This window comes from Sebastes fasciatus, chromosome 21 (assembly GCF_043250625.1).
Source record: "Sebastes fasciatus isolate fSebFas1 chromosome 21, fSebFas1.pri, whole genome shotgun sequence".
In the NCBI taxonomy this organism is placed as follows: Eukaryota; Metazoa; Chordata; class Actinopteri; order Perciformes; family Sebastidae; genus Sebastes; species Sebastes fasciatus.
Window position 1 is genome coordinate 16,964,296 of NC_133815.1, and position 22,244 is coordinate 16,986,539.

At 41.6% G+C, this 22,244-nt stretch overlaps 1 protein-coding gene across 1 annotated transcript in view; it reads right to left on the reverse strand.

Moving 5' to 3' along the window:
- The window catches only part of bmp6 (bone morphogenetic protein 6), a 52,286-nt gene extending 32,308 nt beyond the window's left edge, over nt 1–19,978 (reverse strand). The window contains exon 1 of the mRNA XM_074622554.1: nt 19,082–19,978. Coding sequence (XP_074478655.1) covers nt 19,082–19,520 — 439 coding nt within the window. The 5' untranslated portion in view covers nt 19,521–19,978. The remainder of the gene's footprint in view (nt 1–19,081) is intronic.
- Nucleotides 19,979–22,244: the final 2,266 nt, after the last annotated feature.

Genomic DNA, 22,244 nt, shown 5'->3' on the forward strand with positions numbered 1-22,244 from the left:
ACAAAGCAGGAAGAAGCTCTGATTACAACACAGACAGAGGGAGAGTGACTTCATTCTCTGCTCAGGTAGACATTAATCCACTATATCTTTACATAGTAAATAGTTGTTTTCTGCTATATCAATGCTCTGGATCTCGTATAAAGAACCTTTAACCTGAATTTTCTCCTCTTTCACACACACAGACACGCACACATGCATCAATGGCCTAGATATCCAGCCTTGCTCTTCTTCCATTACCTCCCACAGGTTACAGTACACAATGACCTCACTGGACCGGCATCCCCAGGAACAAAGGCCCCATTTGAACCATGTAATCACATTTTTCTACAGCCATCATCCTCCATATAATCCTTGAAAAACCATTTGGGTTTTTCTAAAGACCCATCCAAAACCATGACACACACTGTCCCAGGACACACACAAATACACAAACTCGCACACATCTCAGAGAAGAAGAGAATCTGATTTTTTGTTCCCACCACCAGCGAGCTCTATCACCACCGTGCTGCATTCCATACAAGATGATAAAATGAAGTCTGGACACACATCTATCTTTTGTCGTTTTGAGATTTTTAGCTAGTGCGCAATGTGTGTGGGTTTGTGTGTGTGTGTGTTTGACCCTGAGGGTAGGCGGATAATTTGCTGTAATTGCTCCTCTGCTGGGGCTTTGCTAACAGATAGATATCCAAGGTATGGCTGTTGGACTGTGTAGTATCAGTTTTTTTCCATCAACAGACTGACAGCTGAGTGCTAGCAGTCATCAGCTCTCTGTTGAGTCTCCAGTTGGTCTCCAGGTAGCTGGATGTGTCATACCTGTGTGTCAATAGGAGATTTTATTCCAGCTCTTCAAGCACCATTACTTAGGATTAAGATGTGGACCCACTAACTCAGCTGCAGAGGGCATTTAAGAAACAATGGCATGTGAATGTTTGTGTTTTCTGTTCTTGTTATGCCCCTTTTCCACTACAACAATGTACCGTACCATAAGGTAACAGTGACATAAAATAAGATATAACATAACATAAGGGCAGGTGAGGTAAGATACGGTTAGATAAGGTAAGGTAACGTAAGGCTAGGTCATGTAGTGTAAGAGAAGTAGTACAAGGAAAATATTACAAAAGCTTAAGATTATACAAACATCAAGGCCCACAATAAGCACAGCAAGCAAACCACAAAGAAAAAACTACATGATTAAACACTGTTTAGGCCTCATCTTGTATTTCCGAAGCATCCTAGTTTGTAAAAAAAACAATGGAAATGCAAAAAGTACGAAATGCCAAAACCTCAAAAATGTGCAAAAGTTGAGGTTATGATTGCTGCTTGCAAATTGCGGATACATTTTAAAGTCCTGCAGGGCTCTTGCATAATAATGCTTGTGTCGCATATATAGCATGTGTTACGTGTTTTCATTAGTAAAGCATGTTAAAATCTAATGTTTCAATTGCAGATTGCATTTTAAAAATTTGGCGAGACCCAACTTTGGAGATAGTGACCAGGGACCTCACAAGATTAACAAGACAGATGTGTGTGTGTAAAGGAGGAGCCTTGTGAGTGCATGTACATACAGTATGCAACCTTTACACCCAAGTCTATAATCAATCTTTATGCAGCATTTGTGTCTGTTTGAACACTTATAAGTCTAAATGGCCACAGAGTAACACTCACTGACATTAATGGCCAGTTGTGATTTCCCCAAAAGCCCCCGTAATAACAAGTGTTCGTTTCATTGGACACAAGTTCGAGCCAATGAGCTGTCAACAAAAGACGGCGCAACATCTTTTTCACATTCATAAAGGAAATTCCATGAAATCGGAAAAGAAACGAGCTGGAAAATAAACAACGCAGATTTTCTTTTTCCACTTTATGGGATGTTAATAAAAATGTAATTCTACAGTAGAGCAGCTGTCACAACAGCCTCTGGTCAGACTAATGGTGGCCTACACTTTGCTTCAACTGAGATCGGCGGTCTTCACACGGGACTTGGGTCTTGTGGACGGAAGAGCCGGATGACTTCTCAGATCCTCAGTAGAGGAAAGAGCACGGCACAAATCCAAGTTCGGTGAAAGGGCACACAATTACTGTGAGAGGAGTAAATGTAATTAGTTATTTCTAGTCTTTACAATCCTTCAGCGTCAGACAAAAATAAGGATATAGTCCTGCCATTGTGGTCACAGAATGATAGGTGCACTTTAAATTAGAAAATTGAATGGTGCTTGAAGGGCTCTTTGGATAAAAGCACGAGATTTCTGCTGGAGTTTGGTGCATGAGTCAATTTTGTTCCTTCTCCAACATCTTGTTCTCTTCGGGGGCTGATTTGGCAGAACTACTACTGGCTGTTTCATTTAGACACGAACATGAAAATAAACGCAACCAAACACCGCTCTCATAAACAAAACTGGCAACACCAAAACACTTCACGGTCTAACGTATGTGACTAACAACAACAATCCCAAACCAGAATCATTAATCTTGCAATATGCTGCGCACTAAAAGATGCATTGTTTAGAGTTGGTCAGATTGTCAGGATTTGCTGTGCTTTGGTTGCTATAGTATACAAGGGGAAAACATTTAGGTGGCCAGCAAAGCGGGGGTTCATCTGGGTCTACGATTCTCTGCTATAAAATAGAAGTTGCTGCAAATCCATCAGCGATTATTGACGATAATGTGATTTTAACCGTTGCTATGTCGCAAAAATGGAATCCCCAAATGTAGGATAACAGGTGGACCCCATAATAGTTTTCTAAGATGCCATTTAAGTCAGTATTTATTGGGGAAATCAGTGGCCATGGCACACAGGGGGTCTGATCGTTTGTAAAAAGAAACCTCTGATCTTGTTCCTTCTTCCTGCGATATTCTCCGTCCTTGATGTTCGGCTCCATTTCCTCTGAGATTTATATGACTGATGATGGCTACTAACTGCTTTCCTCTTGGGTCGTGACCACAGACCCTCTCAGAAACGGCTCCCTCGGCTGCTTTAGACATTCGCCACCATTCAGCGCTAAGTGAATATTCCGTAAACAGAGATGTACTCCCATGGTTTTTGATGGGAGTCCATTTTGAGCGAAACAAAACATTTCTGTGGGTTTGAGATTTTTTCACCAGGCCTCACTTTATTTATGGCGTGTCAATACGGGGGATGATGGTCGTCAAGAATCCTCGTTTATTGGCCTGTCAGGCTTTGTGGGAAACCATCTGAAGACTGATCACACAGGCATGTCTCTATGTAGTCTTAGTGGGTATACTATGTAGCCAATTTTCAGGTTGCTTCATCGCTAGTTGTTGCCTGTATGCATGCGCCTTTATTTGTCTGATGGCTCGTATTTTTGTGTGTCTTATATGTGCCTATATCAACGTGCAGCAGTACAGGCAGTAAAGAGGCCTGCTATAGTGATCTGTGGTTAGTGTCTGCTTTTGGGCAGCAGGTGTGCATGTGTGTGTGTCTGAGCTCGGCCGGTCTGCTCCCAGATTTAGAGGAGGAAGCCGGTGTCAGGGCCAGGAGATGGATCTCTCCTGAGGGATCCGATAAATAAGGAAAAAATATCTTTGAAAAAGGAAAACGCAGCTGTTTCCAAAGGAGAAGTCAAAATATTGGTGGCTTTGCATTCCACAGCCGCAAAGGTAGAAGGCCAGCTCACTCTGTGATGCTGATGGTACTCTATTTTCCCTCCCTCTCACTATGAACTCCTCCTTTTCACTTCCTTTTCTGCACATCTTCCCCGCTATATCTCCCTATCCTCACCTCTCTGTGTGCCTTTCTTTCCCCCTATGCACTCTCTGTCATGAAGACAGCCGAGCCACAGTGCGATTCCCTTTGGAAAGTCTGCGGTGACCAGAGCGCATTTCAGCGGCTTAAAGGCAGAGCATATGATCCACTGATAAATCAGTCTGGTCTGGCTTCAAGCTCCCCCCTGGGCTGACTTACATGTAAGACCTACTGCTTGTTTTACACACAGGCACAGCTCCAAAAACAGCGACGGTAACCAGATACCTGGATATTTAAAAAGCAGGTGGGCCTTGAGGAAAATCAGGAGAAAAATAATCAATGTTTCTAATAATACATCCGTCCACGATATCAACACTTTGGTGAGATGAAAGCGTAGAGAACTTTGGCTTTCTTCGTGTTATTTGAGTTTTCGGTGAAAGCCGAAAATCCGAACTACCTTTCAAAACGTGTTATTTCAGAATGGGGGGCTCCAGTACAATGCAGTACATTAAACACGAGGTCAGTACAGTGTGTTTTTAAAGCCTACTGTAAAAGAACACATTTAAAAATAGATGGGAAAAGTTATAGTAATGGTAAAAACCACATTCATTAAAAATGGAAATTAGAGTGTTAATCTACTTGATTATGTTTTGCTACAACGGTATGATAATTTTTTTTATTTTGGGGTGTCATTACAGATTGAATCCTATTCAGCGGTTTTGCATATTGTTTTAATATAATCATGTGTCTAAATCAAACGGTGTAGAACAGTGATTGATGGCCATGTTTGTATAAGGCAAGGATTTGCTTGTTATTTTTTTTAATAGTTTTCTTATTCTATGCCTAGAAGGTGTACATTGGAGTTGTAACTTTTGAATTTTAGAATATTAAGGTAACTAATCATAATGGATGAATACTTTTTCTATTCGATTTGACTTAAAGTTTAATATTTTATGTCTAGAATATGCTATTTTATTAATTTTTTTGGTAATTGTGTGCTGTTACTTTGAGAGATTAAATTAATTAAAGTTGTTTGTGTTTTTCCAACTCTACAACGAACGTCGAGTGGATTCTTGTAAGACTACATCAACTGGACATGTGTAGGCTGTGACTATCAGCTAACTTGCTTTTCCTGCAGGAACAATGTTACAGGATAATTCTGGTTTCTTACAACTTGATTCTGATCCAGACGATCAGACAGATACAGTAAACAAGACATCAGTTCAGCCAGATGTCCTAAACCACATCATTTGGAGGTGAAACTAAAAATGAGCACAACCAAAATATCGGTGATGATCCTTCGGTGTAACTGTGCACGTACGGTGCGAGATCAGATCAAAGTTGAACCAGGAAGTCTGAAAACCGAGATGGATGTTTAAAATGAACGGTTTGGGTAATAATGTTACAAATTGCCTTTGTTTTCTCTTCCAAGTAAGTTTGGCTGAAATGGGAGTTTCTTTAAAACCTGTTCGATCATGTGACCGCTCGCAGAAATCGATTTGGGGAGTACAATGTTATTACTACAGGCAGAAATGATGGCCAAAACGACGAAAATAAGACCCAACTAGTAATAAATCGGCATTATCTTTTAACATAATTCTGACAAGTTGAAGTACTATCCCAAATCACACACACAATAATAATGTAAAGTATCAGGACTTTTGATACCGTGATAGACAAAAACAACAACCTGAATAGCTCAGATCTACAGTAAATGTGATCACACGATTCTGGGACCGAGAAATATCAATCTGTCCACTACAAAGGCCTGAGACATTCTGGACAACTGTCTCTGATATAACAGGAAAAGAGGGAGAAGTTATTAAAAAGAATCATTATGTTTTCTAGGTCATTAGATGAATGTCAGAGTTACATTCCTCTCAAAGTGTACACAATAACAGCATGTGGGGAAGGCACTGACAGTGAGACACATACAGTCAGTCAGTCAGTCAGTCAGATAAGGTATCCAGGAGGTGTGGAAAGTGTCCGTTCAGAAGGAAGGACTGGGCAGAGTTTCCCTTGCACATCCTTAGTGATAAGATCCTTTTATCCAGAAAGCCTCACGGCTCATTTTTGTTATGGGCGGCCTCATTGAGGGTCAAACACCTAACCTCTTGACATATTACTGTACTGTTGTACCCACTGAGATATGGATAAAAAAACACATTTCTTCATCATACGTCTTGAGACAATGGAACTGCAAATACAGAAAATAAAGATAAAGGACAAAGCTCTCTCCTCCTTGTACTTTCTTCTGTCACCCTATTTTGCTTTCTCTGATGCCACCTGTGGTTCGAGGCCTTAACTCCCTCTCTATCTTCCACCACTTCTTGCAAAAAATAATACACTAAATTAGAAAAGTGGAATGGTATCATATTAATTTGTAAGTCGAAAAAAGAAAGTAAAAAAAATTGTGATAAAAAGCGATGAAACTGCATTTGTTTGCTAAACCACAGCATCTTTTATATGATTTAAAATGCTTATTATTCACTGATAAAAACACAGCATACACATGTCTTGCCACTCTTCCTCCTCGGTGTTCTTTTTCTCATCTCTCTCTTCCACCCTGCCTCCCTCCAGTCTCCGACTGTTTTCCTGTCAGTATCGTGTTTGGAAAGTCAGCCTGCGGGTCAGCCTAGGGCTCGTAAATTTGTCAGCGGCAGCGCGGTTGAAAGGGAGGCTACTTGCTCGGGAGGGTCAGGAGCATCTGCGCTCACATGGGGCCTTTTTCTCACTGTGGACCCACGTTTGTTGTTTCAGGCACGTCCTCTTTAGAGAGACGGCCAGCCTGGGAACATGTGAGGCGCCGAGGGGTGCAGCTTTCTCCGTGACACCGGTATTTGATGAAGACTTCTTGTATTACGAGGTGGGAGTTCTTGTTGTCTGACAAGTACATTCAAATATGCTCCCAATTATCAGTGAAGATACACACAAGCCAAGTCACATATGTCTGTATTTGTAAGGACATACATACATTCTCTAACCCTTGACCCTGACCTTTGAGGAAAACTCCACCCTAACACACTTATCACTGTCAAATGAACAGCTAGTGTTGATCTACCTTAAGTTTCTGGCTCCAACATGTTTTATGGTGGTGTCTTTTTCCAATTTGTAAAAATGACTGGCCTAAGAATGTTTATTTCCAGTACAGGTGCAGTAGACTTTGATATTTGCTGACTGTTAAAGGTGCAGTTAGTAAAATTTGGCAGCATCTAGCAGTGAGGTTGCAGATTGCAACCAACTGAAACTTCCAAGCGTGTAGGAGAACTATAGTGGCTGACGCAAAAACAATAATGGCCTTAACTGGAGCCAGTGTTTTGTTTGTCCGTTCTGGGCTACTGTAGAAACATGGCGGCCGGCTCCGTATGTAGATATAAACGGCTCATTCTAAAGTAACAAATACACAACGATACACTAAAGAAAACATGTTAATATTATATTCCATTTCTGCAATAGATCCCCAAAAATGCTACACACTGTTCCTTTAAAATATGAAAAAAAAAACACTGGACCAGAATGCAGTGCAGCCACAAGACATCTCACATTTGACACTCACAGTAAAAAACTCTTGCTCTCGTTTCCTAACCAACATGGACGCATCCGACTCAATACAACGGGAAGAAGGTTGTCGCAAGGCATTTTTGAAAATGGAGGAAATCACTACAAAGACAAAAACAAGTTGGTTATGGGGACGTGGGTTCATCACCAAAAGTAAATTACAAGAGTTCAACTCCTGGAAGGCACAGATCATCACTAATGAATGATAAGACACAGCAACATTTTCCTCTAAACATAACTATTACATGTCCAACATTAACCATAAAGCCATGTCCTGATGCTAACAGCAATGGATCAACAAACCGGGCAATGCTAGCAACTCTGCCAGACATTTCCTTAAAAACTGAATATGTCAACCTCATGGTGGCGCTAGAGCAAAAGTCAGGTGATCACCAAAGTCTGTAGGGTTCATCCTTTAGGAACCATGAATGTCTGTATAAAATTCCATCGCAATCCATCCGATAGTTGTTGAGATATTTCAGTCTGAACCAAAGTGTTAGACAGACCGACTGATATGCCGCTAGCATGGCTAAAAAAGGATTTCCACCATATTTCTACTTGTTCAGACTATAAAACATGTTCACAAAGACACTTGTGTACTCATAAATGTGCATATGCGGCTTCCAGAACAAACACACACTCACACCCTCCTTCCTCTGCTCCGTCAAGGTCACCAAAGGCTTTAAATCACCTTTCATCTGTCCCAGAGTTTCTCACCCCTCAAGCATCCTCTGGGTGTGCCTTTTTTTTTTTCCTTTCTTCCCTCCTTTCTCCCTCTTCCTCAGCTTTTTTTATTTACTAGAGATAAATCCCTGCGGGCTTCCTGGTGGTTTTGCAGAAGAATGTGACAGCAGGAATGTTTACCATGACATTTACGCCGTTCCTGTCGGCCGTGGTCACCTCCATTACCAGAACGAGCCTCTCCGGCACAGCAAACGACGGGGTCATTATGATAATGGATGAAGTTTACTGGGCCGACTCGGAGTTCAGCAGGTTCACAACCTTTTTTAACATCGGGATGGACAAGAAATTCCAAAGACATACTAACTAGTGTTTACTAAAAAAATCTTATGTCCTGTACTGTGTAATGTAACGTCAAATGTATCGTCAGACAGATTTAAACAACGTCAATGAACGAGTCCTTCGATAGATAGAATTTTATTTAAAGAGGTGCGTTGTGGATCTGTCGGTATTTAGCAGTAAGGTTGCAGATTGCAAACAACTGAAAATTCAGTGTGCCAAACGTGTAGGAGAATTACGGTGGCCGACGCAAACAAGCAAATGGCCCTATCTAGAGCCAGTGTGTGGTTTGTCTGTTCTGGGCTACCGTAGAAACATGGCGACCGGCTCTGTAAAGAGGTCATTCTAAGCTAACGAAAACACAATGATTCGTATTTTCAGGTGATTATACACTAAAGAAAACATAGTTAATATGATATTCCATTGCTGCCAATAGATCCCCCTAAATGCTACACACTGCTCCTTTAAGTAAAATCCAAAATAGCCGCAGAATATTCCTCCTAAACTCCTAAAATAACACAAGTGTGGACAAGAAGCAAGTACCTAGAAGCCAGAGAAAAAAAATTATTGGAAAAGGAATGTTTTTGAGGAATTATAGTACGGTAAAGTAGTGGTTCCCAAACTTTTTCAAACCAGCAGGGCAACCTTTCATAAAGATTTTTTTTTCATGGCACACATGTTTCCATCACTTGCTCTAACAGGTGCTATTTCTAACTGCTGTGAAGCTGGAAAACTGTGAGCTACTATGTCACTAATCATTCAAATTCACAGCTATGCTTCATTCATATCGTCTCTTAAAAACAGAGGATGAATCGCAGGTTCATGCAGATGTGTGTGGCGATTCACATGAAAACAGCCACGTATTGATGCAATTTGCACTAATTAAATGCTACCTATGGTATCCACATGTTCCTCTATCTTCTTCTTACAGTCACTCCAAACCTCATCACATCCATCTAAACTCAAACACAAGACTGCAGGTGTTTTTAAACTTTCGACAGAATGAGTTTTGTAGCTTTGGTTACACAGAGAACTTGGGGGAAAATGCAGGAATGAAAAACAAAGAGACACATTTGTTTGCATCTTTGCTTCTCGGTTTCCTCCTTTGTCTCTCTCGTTCACATATACAAACTTTGTATATACAAACACAGCCTCGCACAAGCAAACACACACTAATTCCAGGTTAATGATCTCCTCTGCGTGGCCTCCTCATAGACAGTTAAACACAAGACAAAGGCTGACAGCTTTATGGTCGCTTTTAGCAGGAAAAGAGCGATGCAGGAGTAAACACATACACTCTCTCTCTCTCTTTGTCTCTTCTTGTTTCAAGCACATAACCACGCATTCGGATGCATATGTACTGATACAAACATTTACAACAATCATTAAACAGACTACAACTGCAAATTTGCAAAAGGCTTTCTGAGCATACCACCAAGAACACTGACAAATCCTGATTTATCAACTTTGTGCCAGACAATATATTTAAACTGTTCATGCTAGTATTCTGTTTTCTTTTGGGGCTCGAAAAGCCTTTAAAATTGCATTTGGACCACCAGACTCTCCAGTGAAACCAACGCTACAATCAATTTGTTTAATACACAGCCAATAGCGTAATATATCATGCGCTGTCTGTTTACATGAGCTCCTGTAGGAGGCCATCATATCAACCTGTTTCTGATCAGCTGCTTCTTGTTGCACAGCACGTGTTCAAGATTCCTGCTGAGGTTAACAGCAATAATTTGACAAAGACAGCTACAAAAAAAGAGATGTGTAAAGACAGACAGATGCTGGGAAAACAGCAGATGTGCGAGAAGACAGCGAAGCTCTGCCCCGTCCTGCTTGAAGCACGGCAGAACAAACAGAGCAAATTCCTCCATGCCTGCACCCAGAGGTGATAAATGGGAGCAGCGGGGCTCTAATCAGATGTTCCGCCAGGGTTATCTGTACCGTTCGATAGATCGTTACCAGCCTGCGAGTGTGCCGCACTTCACCTCCTTATCTCGTCACACTCCTCCATCCCCACTCCGCTATCGCTCCGAAACTGGAATGTCCGATGAAGACACGAGACTGGACGGGAGAAGAAAATGAGGACGGGGAGAACAAACAAGGCAAGAAGAAGAAGTGTAATCTCTGTACTTAAGCCCCAATCTCTGCTGCCATCTCGTCAAGACGGAGAGTTATGGCGTGAGAGGGAGAGATATCATCGGAGTGGGTGGGCGCGGGGGTGGAAGACTGATGTGTAGCAGGGTGTTAAGAGCAGGGTGTGTGACAGAGATGACTTCAAGTGTAAATGGAATGCTGTCTTATAAATGGTTATCTGCTGACCTTAGGGTCGACCAACCGTGTGTGAGTGTGTACATCTTCCATCTATGTATACACCCTCAGCAAAAAAGGTTAGGTGCGTCAATTCCTCCCCCTACTGAGAACAATACTGTCAGGAGTCATGCATACACGCTGTGAGGACAATAGAGTTGTTCTGTAACACCTCGTCTTGTATGACGGACATAAAGCTGGACTGGAAAAGACATAATCAGGTTAACCGGACATGTTTCCCCCATCAACCCTGTTTGTTTCTCGAGGCAGCTGTGTGTTTTGCCAAAGAGCTTGACAACCAATACAATCCAAACATGAGAAAAAGGAAGCACTTTAAAACACTGTAACTCAATAAGCTGAATTATTTGTATATCTTGGGCCGTTCTTGAACATCACTGCGAGTTCAAGTGAAACTTGTAGCGGCAGTGAAATATCTGATACTGTAAACAGATGAAAACAAACAGAGGTTTGTAGTTTGTTAATGTAACTTTTCTCACCATTGCAGGGAAGGTTTCAAACTGCCAAGTTTATGTCTCGGAAAAGATCCTTTATTCCGCTTCGGCATATCTTGAATTCCTCGCTTAACTTCTGGCTAATATTGTTTACGGTGTGCTGAGAGTTTGAGGTGAAAGTGACGGGTGGTCCACTGTTCTGGTCTGTTCTGGTCTCTGAGGCTTTGCAGGAAGTGTTTCAAGACGGTTTAGTGAACATTTTCCAAAGCTCCCTTCTGCATCAAACAACTGACTCTTTGATCGAAGCCAACTAATTATTTGATCATGCTGGGGCTTTGGGACACGTTTCGCAGCAAAGGAAGTGGCTTACCTGGGCTAAGGCGCTGAGAAATGCAGCCAGGCATCATAAGACAAGGAAAACAGTCGCTTAATAAGGGCATTTCATTTCAGAATAAGCCCAGGGCCGTCTGGACCCGGCTAATCTCCTGAAAACCCACTTCTTAAAGCTTTCTGGCTTGTTTGCCTTTAAAGTGCGGGAGGTAGGCTAGTAGAACGCTTGGCTGTTGACTTAGGTAAGAGGTGTAGTGACAGCTCCACTATAGCCATGCAGTGGGGTGTGCAAAGACAGAAAGGAGAGGAAGAAAAAGGAGAGCAGTCATGATGACAGACAAGTGCACGAAAGCATAAAATAATCTGGAATTGCCTTAAAATGGGCCACAATAACTTCACACGTAGACACTTTATGTGTCTTGGGTGGATTGGATAGCTATCTGATATCAAAAAGCATTTGAGATGGATTCAAATCTGATTGACGGTCTGTGGGGATAGTGTCCCCTATGATGACAACAACTGAAGTGAAACTGAAATTAGCTGCCATTCTCTCTGTCACATATTATGATTGTTAATAAGCATTTCTGATCCCTGATAAGTCCAACCACTGAATGATCTATAAGAGTATGAGATAACAGTGTGAGAGGCTGTTAAGAAGCATAGACTGTATATAAGAAATGGATGTAGTCACCGTGACGTCACCCATTGGTTTGTGGACTGCCGTTTTGAAGCCTAAAATCCAACATTTTGGCCGTCACCATGTTGTTTTTTTGTAACCAGAAGTGACACGAGTGGGTGGAGCTAAGTACAACCAAACAGTGAATAAGACATTTATAGGCGACCAAAATGTTACAGTTAACTTTCATGAACTGAAAACACACTGTGAAAGGGTTAAAATTCTGAGACCGAAAACACGGACAACTCCCAGACTGGACAACGCCGTGGTAGCCACCTGTCAATCACAAGGCAGCCACACCCTAAAGCATCCCCTGCTTTATCGTCTATTTTTCTCTAAATGGGGCCATAATTTACTAAATGAACATCATGCTGTATTGAAGAAGACAAGAAACTTGCGATTGAGACCATAAACTCATGTTTACAATGTTTACTGAGGTAATAAATCAAGTGAGAAGTTTCATTTTCTCATAGACTTCTATACAATCTGACTTCTTTTTCCAACCAGATGAGTCGCCCTTTGCTGGCCACTAGAAAGAATGCAAGTTGGAGGCACTTCCGCAATGGATTCACTTTTCAGACCCCAGAGTTTCCCACTAACAGGCTCGTAGTCAATCCAGACAATTTATAATCTTTGTTAAAAGTACTGCATATATATAAGTGAAACTGCATAGGCTTTCAGCCGTTACCAAACAGCTTCAGGTGCATTAAAACCATCTTCTGGATTGGAGTTGCCGACCCTGATTATAGCATGTAGCCAGGGAAAACCAAGACAAATGCGGTCAGTGATCTGGCTGACAGAGACACATAATACCGTAAGTGTAACAGAAGTTTATTAAAAATCATCTAAATTTGATCCAACAATGAGACATTTGAAATGATAAATGAAGCCTTAGAACAGAAAACAGAAGGACAAGCTCACCTATTAACCATGAAAGGGTATTTAAAACTGTAGGAAAAGTACAACAAGATTGACTTAAAAATGAATGAATGGGTTTTCTTGGAGTATTATGGGACCTTCCCTCTGGTAAGACCCAGCAGACAAACAGAAAAGGATGGGCGAACAAACAAGCAATGGCTGTGCCGTGAGCCAAGCCAAGCTCCGAGAGGCCTCTGCACCTGTCTGGCTGGCTGGCTGGCTGGCTGGCTGGCATGGAAGAGCAACGGCAAATGCAAACTCATCACAGTTAAATGCAGATGACACAGGAACAACATTTGGAGTTCCTGTTCTGTGACCCGTGAAACCAAAGCCATTTCTGTGCATCCTTGACTCACCATAACCACGAGGTAACAGCTTGACCAAAAAAGCCAAACCTGATAGGAATAGCAATTTTTCCTCTGCTGGCTATTATAGCCCTCACGGGGGCGGCAGATATTTGTTCAGCAATGCGTCACCTCTCATTAATCGAGTGAGCATTGTATTTGTTTTCCACCGAGATGCACCTTACCAATATTGGTCAGTGTCTCCCCACTCACTCCACAATATGTTACCTTGTGAGAGATTTATAGAAGGTCTGTGACCAGAGACCAGCATCTGAAGAGGGGTAGGTCATCCTTTTTCCACTAAATATGTCTCAACTGGAGTTCTCCTAAAATATAAATATGAAGAAAGATGCATTTATACTTAAAACTACACACAGAGTCTTCTCAGAGGGACTTTTCAGGATTTCCTGCACATATACTGTTAATCATTTCTTGAAAGCTAGGGTCAATAATCTTGAGAAACTAGCAAGAGTATACTAGATTTTAAAAATAATCCAACCGAAAACACAGCCCAGTGTTGAGAACTCTTTTCCAATGAAAGTAGCTAGCAGCACCAGCTCCAAAAGTCTCTAAATCTACAGAGAAAGGCGGCAAGTCGGCAACACTGACGGCCCGTCGCTTCAGGCCTCCAAAGCCTCTCCACAACAAAGTTATCATGATGAACATAAACAACAAACAGACAGGTAGCCCGTCCAATCATTTCATTCAGGCCGAATGAAATGAGTGGACGGGCTTATTACAGTCCTGCGACAGCCACCGATCCTGGATTTTTTCTTTTTTTTTGTCAAAGCATTTGCTTTATTGATTGCTGTCAGGATGTAATGAGAATTTCATCAAATATAACAAAGTATTTTTGAAGAACACTACCGACCACTTTTAAGTTAGGGCTGTCAAAGTTGACAAGATAATAACGTGTTAACGCAAATTCGTTTTAACAGCACTAATGTTTTTAACGCATTAATGCAACTTGCGGTTTTTAGGCTGTAGCAGGTTCGGTTTTAAAGATAGAGTCGAAATACTGGCCTCATATGAAACTAGAAAACCTAAAGAATCCATTGGTGGAATCCAACCCATGTCATACTAGCTTGTAGAGAAGGAGGCTAAATAACACTCCAAATTTACGCTAAATTTAGGCGAGGAAAAACTGGCATGGCCATTTTCAAAGGGGTCCCTTGACGTCTGACCTCAAGATATGTGAATGAAAATGGGTTCTATGGGTACCCACGAATCTCCCCTTTACAGACATGCTCACTTTATGATAATCACAAGCAGTTTTAGGCAAGTCATAGTCAAGTCAGCACACTGACACACTGACAGCTGTTGTTGCCTGTTGAGCTTGAGTTTGCCATGTTATGATTTGAGCATATTTTTTATGCTAAATGCAGTACCTGTGAGGGTTTCTGGACAATATTTGTCATTGTTTTGTGTTGTTAATTGATTTCCAATAATAAATATATACATATATTTGTATAAAGCAGCATATTTGCCCACTCCCATGTTGATAAGAGTATTAAATACTTGACAAATCTCCCTTTAAGGTACATTTTGAACAGATAAAAAATGTGTGATTAATCGTGATTAAATATTTTAATCGATTGACAGCCCTACTTTAAGTACATTTGTGTGTCTCTTTAATGTAAGATTATCAGATTCCTCACTTCATCTTCAAAGTCAGTGCGCCTGCTGTTAAAGCCACAAAGAAAAAATCTGTTAAAATCTACATTCAACAAGTGTGTACAAGCCCGAAACTCTAGTTAAAGGGGTCCTGTGGAGTGTTCTTGTGAACAAACAAAAAGGTATGTATACATCCAGTGTTACTCACCAAAACGCACTGTGTGCATTACCTTCATCATAAAAAAGCTAATTTTCAAGTATGCTGGTGCATTGCTGCATATCTTGTCAAATTATCGCCACCTGTAGATCAGTGGAATAGAGTGAAACTCTTGACAGGAATGTATATGGTGTCACTTGTGTCACGCACACATGCATGAGATAAACAAAACAGTGACTCATTCATAGAAAAACAGCTCCACAGTGCTACTAGAGGTCTTTAACATTACCCGAGGACCCTGCTGTGCATTAGGACATGTTCGGAGCTGCAGCGTATGTCACACAGCATGAGTCATTCAGCACACAGTGTCACTTCACTAGACCTCAGTGGAAAGCAGGACGTCCGCAAGGCAAACAGTGGTGCACGTGCTTTCCTAGGAATGAAGATGAAAAAGGAGCTGGAAAATATGCTTCTCGTCCCACAATTTTGAAGTTTTCCACCACTTGCTCCGCTCTTTTTTTTTTTCTTAATGGGTCATTCTGAACAAGTGATGAAAGCTAAGGAGAATGGATGACTGAACAAGAAGTCTACATGAATCACGCAGGGGAGGGGGGGACATATGGTTCGCAGAGAGCACTTGAGACTGGATGTAACGCAGGGGCTCTTAAATCTACCCAAAGCCCAAGAGAATACCCTCAGAAAATGAGCTCTCTATCTGTGCTACTGCCGCAGCTGGCTGTGAAAGACATCAGTTCACGCCGAAGCCTAAATCACTGTCAGCGTTTTATTTGCTATGGGTCAGTTTAAAGTCGGAGATTCTTACATCTACACCCGGGGAGGATTTGCTGACGTAAAAAAAGGCGACTCCGGTTTTAAATCAGATCGTCGGTGTAAACAGAGCCGCCGCATTCTTCTTTGATTTGGCTTCACAAACACAGATTACGCGGGGAAAGTGCCTGTTCAATGAATAAATCTGCTTTAGGCTCCATCTGTTAATCCTGCCCCATATTTTTCTAATTGTTTCAGACAGATTGTTTGGCTTCTTCGCTTTTCTTCCTTTCATTTATCTTCATTCTAATTTGTAGTTTCGCTTTGGCCACACATGATATCCAGATTTTTCAGCTGGTTTTGAAACAAGGAGGGGGACCACCCAGGAGTGTTTCGGGGGCTCTCTTTCTGCCGTAGCTTTTCTGAGTTGCTCCAATCGAGGCAAGAGACACATTAAAAACTAATCGGATGGCGATGACACACGGTAGTCGTGCGAGGCCTTATTTGCAAAGCAGATGGAAAGCCTTGGCCTGTCCAACATTAATTACAATCACATTCGGGGAGGAAGCCGTCCCTCCTCCAGGGCGGTTAGGACTCTGTGTACGGCTGGAGGAGATGGCAACCTAATCCCCCGGTCACCGCAGAAATCTGAGGGAATCGTCAAAAGATGCACAGGACGCGATTAATCAAAGTGGAGAGCCAGATGTGCAACAAACGCAGTATAAACCCAAACTGACACAGCACAGGAATACCAAAAACCACAGACACACAAACACCACGCCGCCACCGTCACACCCCCACACAGAAGCCAACAGAGGGGGCTTTGACATTCGAGACCAAAGCGACGGCCTCCTTCTGTCGGAATATCTGGTTTTCATCACTACGTGTTGCAACACCAATACTCACAGGACCAATAAGTAGAGGAACATTTTGCTTCTTCTAACTCCAAACCTAATTCTCTCCTTCATGTGTGGCACTAAATGGTTTAGAAAGGTGAGGGATGAAATAGTTGAAGCACTTCCTGTTTCAAGACCAAAAAAACATGAGACTGCATTCTTCAGCAGTGATACATTCTCACTGTTCTCATAGCCGGATCATGACAATGCCCCCTGGTTCCCAAGAAGAATGACAATCAATCTGGATTTAAGCCTCCTTGTCCAGCAGCGTCTGACTCTGGCAGCGCCTCTGTTTATCTTCAAGGGGTTTTGTTTAGAGTCTCTCCAGTAAACACTGGAGCTGCTAATGGAAGGAAGGCCTTTGGGCTTTTATGTTTCCAAACTCGTTATGATTAAAGTGTCCCTCTTTATCGTCACTGGAGCTAATTAAAGACAAAATCCGCTTGGGTAACACAAACAATGCGACGCAATTTACGCACAGAAAACCGCAACTCGCTGCGCTGGAGGTCAACGGCAGGAATAGCCTTTTATATACAAATACCAGCGGTGGTGGTGGTTGATGGTTTTGCTGAGGATACTGGGTCTATTTTTTTTCCCGCAGAGACATAAATCATGGAGTAGATTGCACACAGAAAAGACTGACCACAGAATTTCGGTCCTATAAATGAGCCGCGGAGGGCCAATCTGCCCGGAGGGAGGACGTGTAACAATAAATTAACTCCGAAACAATACAAACATCAGGTTTTTTTTCTAACTCACAGAGGAGTTGAGGGAGTGTGTGGGTCTCTGTGCGGTTCACACAGTGAGCTATGATCCATTAAAGGTCCCATATTATGCTCATTTTCAGGTTCATAATTGTATTTTGTGTTTTAACTAGAACGTGTTTACATGCTGTAATGTTCAAAAAAACCTTTATATTCCTCTTACTGTCTGCCTGAATATGCCTGTATTTACACGCTCCGTTTTAGCGCATTTTGACGAAATTGCAACAGAATCGCGTTGCTAGGCAACAGCTTGGGTCCATGTGTACTTCCTGTCAGCTGATGACATTCACATCCACTGCAACCAGGAATAAACTGGGACACATTTAGAATATTTATGTTTAAAACTGCGTAAAGGGTCTAAATATTGTATATTCGTGACATCACAAATGGGCAGAAATCCTGACAGCTTGTTTCAAATACAGAGTTTCTGAATACGGGCTGTGTGTATTTCCCTGTGGATTGAGTGTTTCGATACTTTCACAGTATTTATAAAGGACTTGAGCCTGCTTTATGATAAAAAAAACTTTTTTATAATATGGGACCTTTAATAAACGTGAGTCTGTTGCGCTACTGTGCTGGGTTTAAAGGAAAAATGTGGGTCAACTACGAGCTCCAGGTGTCCAATGTGGAAAAAAGGTATTATAAGATAAGCAGGAGCCTAATCCATGCATCATTTAAAAAAATCATATCTCCATAAAATTACAACATGTTATAAGATTCTTCAGAGCGACCCTCCACTTCAACCTTGCTTGTGCAAAAAACACCTGTTCACCCTTAAATCAATCTCGCCAAGTGAGATTTTCTGCAATTAAAAAACAATCTCACAGGAGCGCAATGGGCCAAGCAGACACTGAACAAACAATAAATCTGAATGTGAATACATTTATCTGTGCAATATATCCTTGATGCAATATACACCTCAAGTGCAACTTTGTTTACATTTTATTTATTACATCTACCCTACCTATTTTTTTATTTATTTATAGTGTATTTTAATATATTTTTTTTATATAGACTATAGATAATATCTCTAGTGTTGAAATGTATATTTACTGACTGTTCGTGTGCATTGCCTGGATAACCTGCTGCTATAACACAGCAATTTCTTGAAAATTACAACAAAAACACTAAAAACAATATTTTGAAAAATTTTAATATAGGTAGAGAACAGAGCTTACCTTTGTTTATATGTATTTATTACATCTACCCTACCTATTTTACAACTGCAATTACCTCTGTTTACATTACTTCTATTTTTTATATTTTATACTTCTAGTGTACCACTTCTGTTTATATTTATTTATTACATCTACTTTACCTGTTTTATTTACTTTATAACTGTGTGTGTGTTTTACCTGTTATATGTTTTATCTGCCTCGTTTAGTCTTGTCAAGTATTTGTTTTAAAGCACTGACCAGAAGTGGCAACTGTGAATCTCGTCGTATTTAATACAATGACAATGACGCTTTCTATTCTATTCAATTCTATTCTATTCCATTCTATTATGTTCTATTCAATTACGCACAAAAATCATCACTGATAAAAATAAATTTCAAGTAACTCACCTAGATTGACGAAGCTCATCACCATATCTGCATCATTCAGAAAGGCTGTTTCTTGATATGTGGCCAGAGGAGGAGGACTCTGGGTGGTGCTCATGGACTGATGATGATACCGGTCCAGGATGCCCTCCACCTGGCTCTTCTCCTCGCTGGAGATGGTGTTGTATAAGTCCAACATGAAAAGCGGAGCGGAGTTGTACTTTCCGTGTGACTGCAACAGATGCGGTCTGGGTCTGTGCGGCAGCCCCAAGATGGACAGGATCTCCTTCTGCATCTCTCTCTTCTCGTGCGTCCGCAGCCGCCGCTGGATGAAGCCTGCAGGGTGGTGCTGGTGCGCCTCGTTGTTGTGTCCATCCAGTGAGAAGTTACTCCGCGCGGACAGGAACGTGCAGGAATAAGCGCTCCACCACAATCCGACCAGGGCGAGCCAGCAGCTGGTCATGGTGTTGTTGTCCAGCGGTGCTCTCCAAGAGTCACCAAGTGTCTCCAAATGGAAAAAAAAAACGTATGCGTAATGGTAACCAAAGTCCGGGTTATGTGTCGCAAGATCAGAAGCGAGAAAAGACTCTTGAATCAAGCCATTTGAAAGACTTCCTAAAAAGAAAACAAAATAGTTTGCTTGCTTCTGCTTTCATTTCTGAAGCTGCTGTGCTGCTGCTGCTTCAGGATAAAGAAGTGCACCATGAGAAAAACTTTATTCTGAGCAGCTCCCGAGAAGAAAAGTCGCTTCAAAAGAAGACACCGTTTGATACAAAGTCCACCAATAAAAGAGGAAGAAGAAGAAGTCCTCTGATAGAAGCCATTTCACTTTTTTTGCTCTACAAAAATACACGATTTCCAACTTTTACGCACTGACAAAAAGCAAGTTGAAGTGGTCACCTACTCCTCCAGGCTGTGTGTGAGAGTCTAACAGGAATCAGCAGGTTGCAGTCCCATAATATGCGCGCGTGCACGTGCGCGTGCGCCCGCGTGTGTGTGTTGTGAAACCGCCCACTCCGTCCGTGCGCACTTTATCCAGAGAGAGGTGGAGCTCTCTCCGTGGCTACAAGGACAAACTCTTAACATCATATTTCCATATTTTGTTCGCATGCATGCAGAATAACAACCTGTCTATTCTAATAAAAAAACGTTAGTCTACTTTGCATTAGTAATGCTCATGTTTCCTGCTGCATACTTTTACAGTCTGTGTGACATAATGACTCCATCATAGGTCCAACTTTTATGTGTATATGTTCCCAAAATGTTTCATAAGGCTTGGATAGTTGCAGCTTTCTTGGAACAATTTACTACTTTGGAGAATAAGATTGTCAAATGTGCTATAATGAAGCATCTTCACACATCCAGAGTCAAGGTGTGTGTGTGTCGACTCAGCTGAAGCAGAAATAAATTGTTGCCCAGTTGAGGCACGACCCCTGACGATGGAGTTGGAAACAGCAAGCAATTACGCACAGCAACCTACAGAGGAGAAGTGATGCAATCTCCTTTAAACACTATAGAAATAAACGCTCTTAAAGTATTCTAATTAATTGCACAACATTTTTAAATCTAAATCAGCTGCAAACCTGGGACTGCACCTGTTGTTAAATATGGTATATTACAGGTCTAAAATATTTTTTAAAATAGTACTAAGCAGAGAACAGCTGACCCAGACATCTCTACATGAAAAGGACTTTTTAATCCTTATTTCCCTCTCTCCTATCATCCCTTCCACCCTAACCTGTGTTGTGTCTTCGTGGCCCCTTCAGACTGTGATGGTCCTGGTGATAAGGTCCAAAGGTGTCCATATCTCTCTGTGTGTGTCTGCTACTGCTGCTGCTGCTGCTGCCAGAGAGCCTATATCTTATCTGCATGTGAAGAGTGAGAACCAGCATCAAAGCTACTGCATACCACCACCAAACACACACATACACACACGTACTGCTGGGTAGCTTTCAGACTAAATACAACACCTCACTATCATATACAGCTAAAAGAAAATATCAAATTATTACTTAACATAGGTCCTTCTACAGTATATTAATGATCTAGGCTGGTGGTTTTGCATTGTATTGCCCATTTATTAAATCTTACGTGGGCTTTTATTTAATATTACTTGCAACCATTTCGTATAGGCCATACCATACCAGAGGAGATATAAAGATCCTGTCTGTAAAATAATGTGCAAAGACTTGTTTGAGACAGCATTATGCGTGTCCCCGTGTGCCCATGTGTGCGTGTTAGAGAGGCAACACAGACAGATCAAACTCTAAAATAACAGAACCAGGACTGAGGACGCCCTACTGGGCTCACAGAGAAACCAGTGCTCTCAAGGACGTCATTTATCAGATTCGTTCGTTTTTCTTGGACTCAAAATTCCCATTTGCTTAAATGAGAGCTTATTTCCTGATTTATAACACAGATTCAGTGGTTAAGCTGAAACAAAAAATAGAAAATTCATTGGCAATAATACAGTGAATGGTGAGTTTCCTCAAGATGCCTTTTTTGGCTCTGGCATCAGTGCCAGAGACGGAGGAAAAACTCATTTTGCGGATAAAACTATGAAAGGAAATAGGGGATTTTTTACCGCCTCATATGAGTCAGCTCATGGTGACAAACAGCATGTTTTAAACAATTCATGGGGCATTAACGTTGGGCATGCGTCATATTAAACAAACACAAACCGGCACAAAAGCATCCACAGCTTCTTCTTCTTCTCTGGTGCTCTCCAGTGCTATCATAACATAACATCCTGTGATAGAGGCACTTAAATGCTTCTATGTGTCCTTAACATTTTGCTTGACATTAAGCAACTGTGTGTGCATCCCCGGAGGCAGAGCAGGTGATATGTGTGTGTGTGTGTGTGTGTGTGTGTGTGTGTGTGTGTGTGTGTGTGTGTGTGTGTGTGTGTGTGTGTGTGTGTGTGTGTGTGTTGGGTGAATTGGAAGTCGAGGGAGGAGGAGGAAACATTAAACAGAGGTTCTGTGTCCTGTCATCACACTGTCTAGACAGGACACCTCCTAGACCTAATGAGGTCTTTGTACGTCTGCAACTATCTCTTTTGCTCTCAAACACACACACACACACATATTACCATACATCGTTTTAGTTCTTCAGTCTACCTGCGTCACATGTTTATTAAGGAGCATTAAAAAGGTCACGAAAGAGTTCACACAAACTTGCAGACAGA